General features: G+C 35.9%; 1 protein-coding gene across 13 annotated transcripts in view; it reads right to left on the bottom strand.

The window, feature by feature from the left end:
• Positions 1–3,729: 3,729 nt before the first annotated feature.
• EPB41L2 (erythrocyte membrane protein band 4.1 like 2) overlaps positions 3,730–9,456 on the bottom strand; it is a 103,773-nt gene continuing 98,046 nt past the window's right edge. For all 13 annotated transcript variants that reach the window (XM_050972152.1, XM_050972165.1, XM_050972161.1 and 10 more), the window contains 4 exons: positions 9,171–9,293; positions 8,588–8,686; positions 6,458–6,538; positions 3,730–3,868 (listed from right to left, as the gene is read on the bottom strand). In XM_050972152.1, the coding sequence (XP_050828109.1) occupies positions 3,761–3,868; positions 6,458–6,538; positions 8,588–8,686; positions 9,171–9,293 (411 nt within the window). In that variant the 3' untranslated portion in view covers positions 3,730–3,760. The remainder of the gene's footprint in view (positions 3,869–6,457; positions 6,539–8,587; positions 8,687–9,170; positions 9,294–9,456) is intronic.

Genomic DNA, 9,456 nt, shown 5'->3' with positions numbered 1-9,456 from the left:
CAACCCCTCGCACAATTTACTGGAAATTTTATTCCACAACCTAGAACATTAATAAAAAAGGAAGGTACTTGTTCAATTCAGTAATCCTTCAGAATGCAGTATCTTTTCCTTTTATTGGAGAAAACAAGTCTACACCAAGAATACTGATGTAGTCATCAGAGCTTTCATTGCCTCAGAAACAACTGTGCAAGATTCATTGCATGACTCCATTGCCCTAGCACAGGAGAGGAAAAGGCTCTTGACAGATAGTCAAGGCACTTCTGGTGGCTTTCTTTTGTTTATATGACTAAATTTTTCCCTAAAGTTTAACTGAAAGGCATCATCAGTCAAACAAGTCTCCATGTCTGACACAAAAGTAGCATGGAGAAATGTCCTCTTTTAGTCTCTCACAAGCATTGAAGACCAGGAACCTGTAAAGCAATTGACAAACTTAGACAAGAACAACTGACACACTCCAGTCCTTTGCAAACAACCATTCCACAATGTCTCTCAAAAGTGCAAAAAAACCAAAAAACCCTCAGAAAATGGAAGGAATTCTTTGAATGCTTTTTTCCCTGAATAAAATTTTTACAAAGTAGTTAAATATTTGATGAAGGAACAGAATCAACTTTGCAGCTGGTCACTAATGTAGAAATGTGGTGCAAACCTGCCAAAATAATTTTTTCCTCCCGTGACCCAGTCCCCTCTAAAAATATGTAATTATTTCTATGGGATATATTGTGTTGAACACTGATTCGGGATTAAGGTAGCATGAAGAACCTGGCACATTCTACACACATGTAAGAGAAGAGGCAATCCCTGCTTCCAAGACCTTTAAATTCACACTGATTAATAATGAATTCAAAATGTGATGGTAGCACATAGAATAGTAAAACCCTGCAAATCCAAACCATCTGTTCTGCTGTCTCAGTGTATCTTTCTACCTTAGATCCTGCGATGGAAGTTGAAAATATGCAAGGGGTGGTTTGAGTGTGCATGTTTAATGTTGCTGTGTACCAAGGGACCAGTGAAATCACCCAAAGCACAGGCATTCTCCTTACTGCAAACAGCTCTCACCAAACTGATGTGCATTTTTGCAAGCCTTCCAGAACATTTATGTGACGTGGGGACTCATCAACACCCCCCTATCTCACAGTTCAGTACAGTTCCCTGTCCTCCCCTGTGCTTTTAAACCAAAACTGGAGCATACATGTTATAGTCATTTGCAGTGTCACTAAGCAACAAAGGCATGAAACAAACCCAACTGAATGCTGAAATAAAGGTACAATAAAAACCAGACATTTGTGCAGTGTTTCTTCTTTTTGGTGCTTTTCCCCAACTGTCCCTCACAAGCAACCCCATATCCAGGGTTATATTTGGTTTCTCGCACTATCTAATGTGAAAATAATTTTTAAAAGTATTAATGCTACAACATGAGTATCCAGATGAGTGCTCATCTAGCACTTCAGAAAGTGATCCACGTTTTCTCCTAGTTTGTACATTTATGAACAAAAAATATTAATTTCTTTTTCAAACACAGAATAATCTGACAAATCTGAAGAAATTTTCTGGAGGCAGCCCAAACTCATTTCTACTGTGTTTTACATCCTGAAAAGTTATGTAAATTTACATGCTAAGAAGCTCAGAGAAAAACTAGCCAGAAAATATTGTCTGAACACACATGACCAAAACAAACATTGAAGCTCTAGCACAACCTGTACAAGGTCAGGAAGGGAATTGGAACCATTTTGACAGCGAAGTTGGATAAACTTCCTGTCTGCAGGCAGAGGGCAGGCCATCCTACTCTCATCCTCCTATTCTTTATGGAAATCAACACTGCTGCTCCATGCAGTACTGCACACAGCAGGAGTTCAGGACAAACTCTCAGGAGGGTTATGTGTACAGTGATGAGATCCAACAATACTGCCAGCAGATGTGAAAAACTCTTGCCCCAACACCCCACCATGGGCAGTCTCTTAACTGACCATATCCATGACAACATCTGGCAATGGATTTTAGTTCTCCCCTTCCTCAGCCACACACAGGCACTCTCACTAATACTAAGTTGTTAAGAAAAGAGACACTTGTAGGTAGATTAAATAAACTAAAGCTTTAGTCTATGTCTTTCAGCTGAAATTATGCATCTGTGATCAGACTAGTTCAGGACGAGTCCAATTCCTTGATAATGGTCACGCTCTATAGAACATCATTCAATAGATGCACTTCATAACCTCTCAACTGATACTTCAATCTTTTCTCTTCTGGATCCCAGTAGGGATACTCAACAGTTATATCTTCAGCTTTTAGGAAACTCCGGCACAGCAATAAATTTGATTTTTTTTAACACAACAGATTATCAGGATAATGTGAAAAACACCTTCACCTTTAGTAGCTTACACCAAATTTGGAATCAAGTCAGTGTCTCATTTTTCATATATTCCTGGCGGCACTTCATGGCTGTGCTCAAGTCTGCTAAAGCTGCAGGTTGAAATTTATAATGGCTAGTTTCCTCAGGTAAAGAATTTTGTTGAATACTAAGGGAATGCCTGCCTGCACCGGACTGTCCACGGGCCACAACCACCATTGCATAAAATACTGAACAGGGGAAATGCGAATCATGACTATTCTCATTTCTTTAAAACATAAAATGTATTTCTTTTTCCTTATCTGCCCCTACACCAACATTGATCAAAGTGCATATTAAAAGCTCAAAGCTGTACTAAGACAATTTTCCTTGAGATGCTCCAATAACACCACTGCTCTTCTAGCTAGATACAGAGGCTGATCAGTAAAAAATCAGAGGTCTCCTAATGAAGGTTTAAACCACTGGTTTTTACATGTCTTTATAAATCTCTCCCACTGATACACCCATTTATCCATTAACAAAACCTTTTTCTTGAATCTGAATCTACCATTTACAAAACCATCAAGTTTGAAAAAACCTGAAGCTCAAGTCTCATACCAACAACAGTCTCATTCCTGTGTGACAAGCACAGGAAATCTGAAGCTTTACACCCCCAAATGGTTACAGAGCTTTAAGACATTAGTCTATAATGAGTGCAAGAGCAGATTTATTTAGTGTTCATCCTGTTCTTTCTATTGAGTACATGAAGGAGAACCATATTGTGTTTTTTTCTTTTCCTCAACCTAGAAAGGAGAGCCTAATAAACTACCATGGCTTCAAACAGTTTTTTTCAACTGATAAAAGGCTTTAAAATGAGCTTGAGCTTCCAATACATTTACCTTCTTGCCTGGGAAAATGATAAAAGGCCAAAAAATTTCAGTGTGTTTAGGATTAAGGATTAGCTGACTAAACTGAAACGTCTAAGTGGGTCCTTTCACTTCTGAAAACTACACAGACTTCCCACTAAACAAGCAAGATGTTAGGCAAGAACTCTAACTGTGCAGGTAAACAGAAAAGTGTGACACATCCTTCATATTTTGCAGAAATAGCCCAAACCCACTTCAATACAAACTGTAACAACTTGACCAGACATCGTAGAAAATGCTGTGAGAGTACTGTGACAAAACTGGGAGACATGTATAGGAACATTTGCAACTGAAATTAATGTCAGATTAGACCTAAGATAAAAATTCTTATACTAATAGTCTTCTACTAGCACCTGTTTCAACTCGCCCTCCTGGGAATCCCTATCCTAAAGATGCCCCATATTTCTCAGCTGAAAAGACATGAATGCAACAGCAAACTCATGGCACATTTTCCTGTGTTAATTATCTACATAAGCTTACCTGAAGTATTTGCTTCAGAGTATTTTTGATTTTAGTCTTCATCTTCCTCAGCGAGTTCGGTTTCTTTGTGCACCACCACTCTCGTCACGGACATGTCAGGGTGCTGCTCTTTGGCTTCCTTGATTGCCTGTGCCAGGGCCTGCAAATGTATTCGAAATATGGAACGTCACAAAACCAAGAGGACATTCATGTGGGGCCAGAGAATGGGAGAGTACCTTTGGAAAATTTGGTTATAATTTTTCAGAACTGTAAATTCCTGAACTTGAGATCAAAGGTAAAAAAACCAACCAACTCCCAAACCAAACCAATTCCCAAAACACAAAATCCAAAAGAAAGGAAAAAAAAAAAAATCAACAAACCCCATCATGTTAAAAATTTACCAAGAATTCCAGGGAGTAACAAGGAACCAAAAAGTTTTAAGATAACTTTCTAGCTCATCTTAGGTAATAAAAAGTATTTCTATATCCCAGAACTTTTTGAACTTCTGCAAAGGATCTAATAAATACGCCTTAACAAGAGTTTAAGATAGTGCAGAAAAACAAGAGTGCCCTTCAGTTTCCTGAACAAAACAGAAAGATACTTCAGATGTACACTAAGTGTGGTACTGAAACTCTGGAATAAGATTGTAACAAATTTCTCAGCACAAGAATCCCATTTTTCTCCTTGTACTAGTTTAAGAGAAATTTCTCTAGCTTCATTCAGGCAAGTGCAAATGCAAGTATCATTCAGTTGCTTATAATCTCTCCCCATTTTAATAATTTTTATCATTTAATATAACCAGTTGGATCAGATGACCATCATAAGTCCCTTCCAACTGAAATGTAATATTTTATTCTACATCATAGTCAACCACATAAGAGCACACTTTGAATCATCACAGGTGAAATAGCACCTGGGGCCTTCTCTTTCTTGCCCACATCTTAGTGCACATCTTATTTCAGTGAGCTGTATTATTGCTGGAACCTAACATAAGAAAAAAAACCAGAGGACACGGGAAGGTATTCAGAAGCAACAGTTCACCTTCCACCTCAGTTCCAAATGCAACTAAACTCCCCCCAAAATACTAGAAGGAGCAAGAAAAATATAATGCAACAAAAAGGTTTATCTTAATTTAGAAAAGTGACTATTTCCTAAGCTAGCTACAGGTACTAAGTGAGAGAAGATAAAACTAACTCTGAAGAGAGATTGAAAACACCAGCATTAGGCACCCTATTATGTGACACTTAATTTGAAATCCCATTAAGGGAGTATGCACAGGACACATAATGTGCATTGGTACAATACTGATGTTTGCTGTTTATTAGCAATCAAACTATAAACAATGAAAAAACCCTAAGACTCTATCTGGTAAATTACAAGTAATACAAACATTCATATTCTGAAACTTGACACTGAAATATTGTTTTCCTATTGAAAACTGGTTTAGTAATATAGGGAGCTAATAGACAAAATAAAAAACATCCAGCATGTAGTTTGGGCATTTAAGAAGCTTCATATTCACTTAAGAAAATGTGGTACGTATTTCTTAAATCTCTTAAAAGCTGCTCACTGCTGTTTTAAAGTTCGGTGATTAAAATTGAATTTTGTACTTCCTCTTTTTAAAATTTCATTTTTTACTTCATTATTCACTTATCAAAAATTAGAGAAGGGCTTTGAGAATTCTCAGGTATATTAAAGCTGTTTTGTGACCTTTTCAGACATTTGAAGTGCACTGAATTTGTGTCAAGGCAAACAAGATCCATCCACACCTGATGTTAAGCAGCCCTGTCATCTAATTATGAGTTTCAAGAAGAGATTCAACTTACCAAAAGACACTTCCTGGACAAAAATCAAAATGTGAAAATAAATTCCTTAAAAACTCTTACTATACCACAATTCAAAAGTTAAACTGGACCCTGTTATGCTGATTTGAGAAGCCTTCACGAAGTTAGAAATATTTTCACCACAAGGCAGGCTTTTCCATTTGTATTAAACAATGACTGTTGATTGCCTTTGTTACTATAGTTTCTTAGATGGAAAAGAAAAGCCTGTGTAATCATCACTACAAAGACTAGATGCTTTACTTTTCTCAATTATTTTCCTGTGTAGTGCTCAAATTCAGCCTTATTAATTTGGCACGTAGAAGTCATCTTAACCTTATTTACTAAGATATTGTAAAATACCACTTTAGTACTGATGGAGATAAAAAGTACTTAGAATTACAGCAGATAAACAATTACTTTTGTTACACATAATTCTACAAATACTGGCCAAAACCTCATTTTTAAATTCAAGCAGTTGATGTTTTAATGTATTTCAAAGCTTTCAATCAAAATGAGCACTGCATTCAGATATTGCTGAAAGAATGCAGTAGAGATTCCCATCTATCCAGATCAGTGCATCAAAATAAGATTATTTCAGTAATGTTTTTCCTCCCAGTACAAAAGCTGTACTAAATAAACTGGGTCTTTTCCAAATAGAGTAATCCCTCTAAAAATAGCAAAAACCCATTCACATGATCTATGATGCAAATTTACAAATGCTGTTTTTCTTTCACATATATTTAAAAGGCTTCTTAATAGCAAAACACAACTGTTTAATAACGACGCCACAATTAACAGACTCAGGGTCTTTCTCTATGGTTTTATTCAATTTTTCTACCTTTCTCTTACTTCAGATTTCTGAAACATCATCTAGATCTCACCAGACCACAAACCCCACATTTTAAGTCTTAAGTTTGCATACTCACCTCATCGTGGTCAATATCTGCATCTCCAGTAATGACAATGCGCTTCTCAATTCTCGTTTCTGATACACCACCTTTCACCATCTACAGATGTCAGGAAGAAAAAAACCAAACAAAAAACATCCCTGTAATTATTGTGTATTTCCACAAAGCACAGCCTTCTGTTCCATTGAAGCAAATAGATTTCTGTGTCAAAGTTGCAATTAGTAGTAAATGTGTTCAGTGCCAGATCATCCTCTCCTTTTGCTCACTTTCCAGCAATTGTTAAACTTGATAAAAATCAAGCAATAGAGAATAACTCCTGTTACTAGAGCCCATGTTTGGCAAACTGTAATTCCAGCTTCTTCTGCCATATAAATCTGGCAACATGGAAATTCCAAGAGTCTTTTATTTCAACCTATCTATCATGGGCCTCTCCAAAGTGATAATCTTATGCTATTAAATAAAAAGATGATCTGGTTTGCAGTTCTGTCATTCAAGGACCTTCACCAGATATTTTCAACATATTTCTCACTGCTGAGTTTTGTGCTTTTTTTCTTCACTTATTATTCTGAAGAAGTGATTATATGACTAAAACATCTCAGTTTATAAAAACATTCTCACAGAAATAACACTATTTGCCTTTCAAATCAGCCTGAGTATGAGAAAAGAATAAACTACTACTTAAGATATACTGACCAGTGAAGAGCCAAGATGACTCTGTTAGGAACACCATTAGAATATTAAAACTATTTTGGAAGGTCCCTTTATCAGTAATGAACAGTTTGCAATGTAAAATAAAAAGTAAGCTGAGAAAATTCAAACAATCTTGTTACTGACTCTTTATCATCAATTCAAAAAACATAAGGATCTGCTGTATCATGGTAATTCCAGTAATTTTTCAGTAGAAGACAAGACTGAAACCATTTTCTTTAATTGTTCCTTCCAAGAAGCAAGACTATTTGACATCTGAACTTGACAAGAAAATGTACACTTCCAGTCAAAACTGTGATTCAATTAATTGAATAAAGATTTTTTCCTAAAATGGTGGTGTCTTTAAGATTCCCAAAAGATCTGAAAAGGATCTTTTGACTACTCTTTATAACAAATGTATTTTTAACATACGTATTTTTAATTCCAAGCTTACTTTATTTCATGTGACTCACTTTCCAACATTATTCTTCCACTATCATTTTGTGCATATGACTTTGAATCTTCAGAATATTTCAATCTTTAGAAAATACATCCAGTGAGCAGTGAATTATTATTCAATTCTGTCATGTTGTAAAACTCCCATATCTTGGAGGGGAGGAGAGAATCCTGAATTCACACTTTGTTTACCTCTTCCATTTTTCTTTACCCTAAACAATGCTTTCTAAAATTTTTTTAGTAAAAGATGCTAAGAGTTCAAATAGGAGTTGAAAACTGTGTTATTTAGGCATACCTAAAATTTGACAAATATTTGCATAAATTAGCAAGAACAATAATCATCATCACACTTTGGTAGTTCTAGCATGTTCTGGCACGAAACATTCCCTGTTTCATGTTTTCCATGAAACAGACATGATGTCCTGTTAACGCTGAGTTTTCCTTTCGTTTCCAAGCATGGCATGCAGAGGAAATAATTCAGCATTCAAACACACTTGCAAAGTAATCTGATGGAATAATCTGTTTTTAAGTATACCCTAAATTCAGAAGCACAAGGATGATGAACACTAAGTCTGGGAAACATGTTTCAGTTCATCACGATGTCATTAACAGGTCTCCTGTGGACCTCAGACAAGTTAGTTACACTAGCAAAGATTCTGTAGAATGTCAGTGGGTGAGGACAGGACGGAACCTGTAAAAATTTAATTACACACTCATTTGTGCAATAATGAAATAAGATCTACACGAATTACTGAAAAAACACTGATCATATTTTTCCCCCGTCCATGTCCTATTCCCAGATACTCCTGCTTATTCATTAGGACTTCTGTCTTCAAAACCTTACAGAAAGATTTAATTCTCACACATGCCTGGAATGAATCCTTTCCATTTCAAGTTAGTTCTCCTCCATGAATTAGCAGATATACAAGAAACTTCACGCAAGATTGTATTTTGAGGGTCTGGTGTCTTTTTTATTGATTAAGAAAGACACGAAATATAATTTACCTTTGTGATGTGTGTAGTTGTGGTAGTGGAAATGGACTCTGATGTAATTGTCTGTGCACTCACCAGCACGCCAGTATCACCAACAGCATTGCCATCAAGCTATAAGAAAAAATGTATCATTGCATATTGGCCTTTAAAAAACTTCTTTTTCACAGGAGGAAAGGCTAGTTTTCCTACTAAACACATTCTTTAATTCAGCTAGAACTGAAATCTAAATAGAAGCCAGCTAAGTTTACAGAGTCAGTCAAGGCTATTATTATGGCCCATTCCTGTGGAAAATTCATGCTCACAGTTAATGTGCTCCTTTCAGGAGAAATGAGATATTTTAATCAAGTTTCCAAAACTGGATTAAAGTGAGTTATACTTTTGCAGTCAGCAACTAAGTCTTTATATAGCAAAATAAAATTAAAACTCCTTAAGTAAAATGGTTTTGTAACATTTCACTTATCTAATTCATAGCCTAAGTATAGTCTTATCTGCTAGGAAAAACCTACATGCTTTTGAAAAGCATTTTTGGACATTATCTATGTTGATCTACATAACTGTAATAAAAATAAGATTGCAAACAAACCCATCACCGTACCTGTGAAGATTCATATGTGATAGTTTTAGTTTCTGTTTGAACAATTGGAATTTCTTTAGTGGAGATTTCAGTTCTCTGCGTGGCATCTGAAATGGTTACCATCTCTGTTTTCACTACTGGAGGCTGTGATGCAAGAAATAGACAATCAATTCAAAAGACAGAAGAAGTTTTGCAAAGTGGACCAAGAAAACACAACCAAAAGATCAAGAAAAGCGTAACAGTAAGATAAGTATTTGACTGACTTCCCATACAAAAGCATGCAATAAATAGGCAAAATGAAATGAAG

The sequence above is a fragment of the Serinus canaria genome, chromosome 3 (assembly GCF_022539315.1).
Source record: "Serinus canaria isolate serCan28SL12 chromosome 3, serCan2020, whole genome shotgun sequence".
Classification (NCBI taxonomy): Eukaryota; Metazoa; Chordata; class Aves; order Passeriformes; family Fringillidae; genus Serinus; species Serinus canaria.
This window is presented reverse-complemented; position numbering and strand designations above follow the sequence as displayed.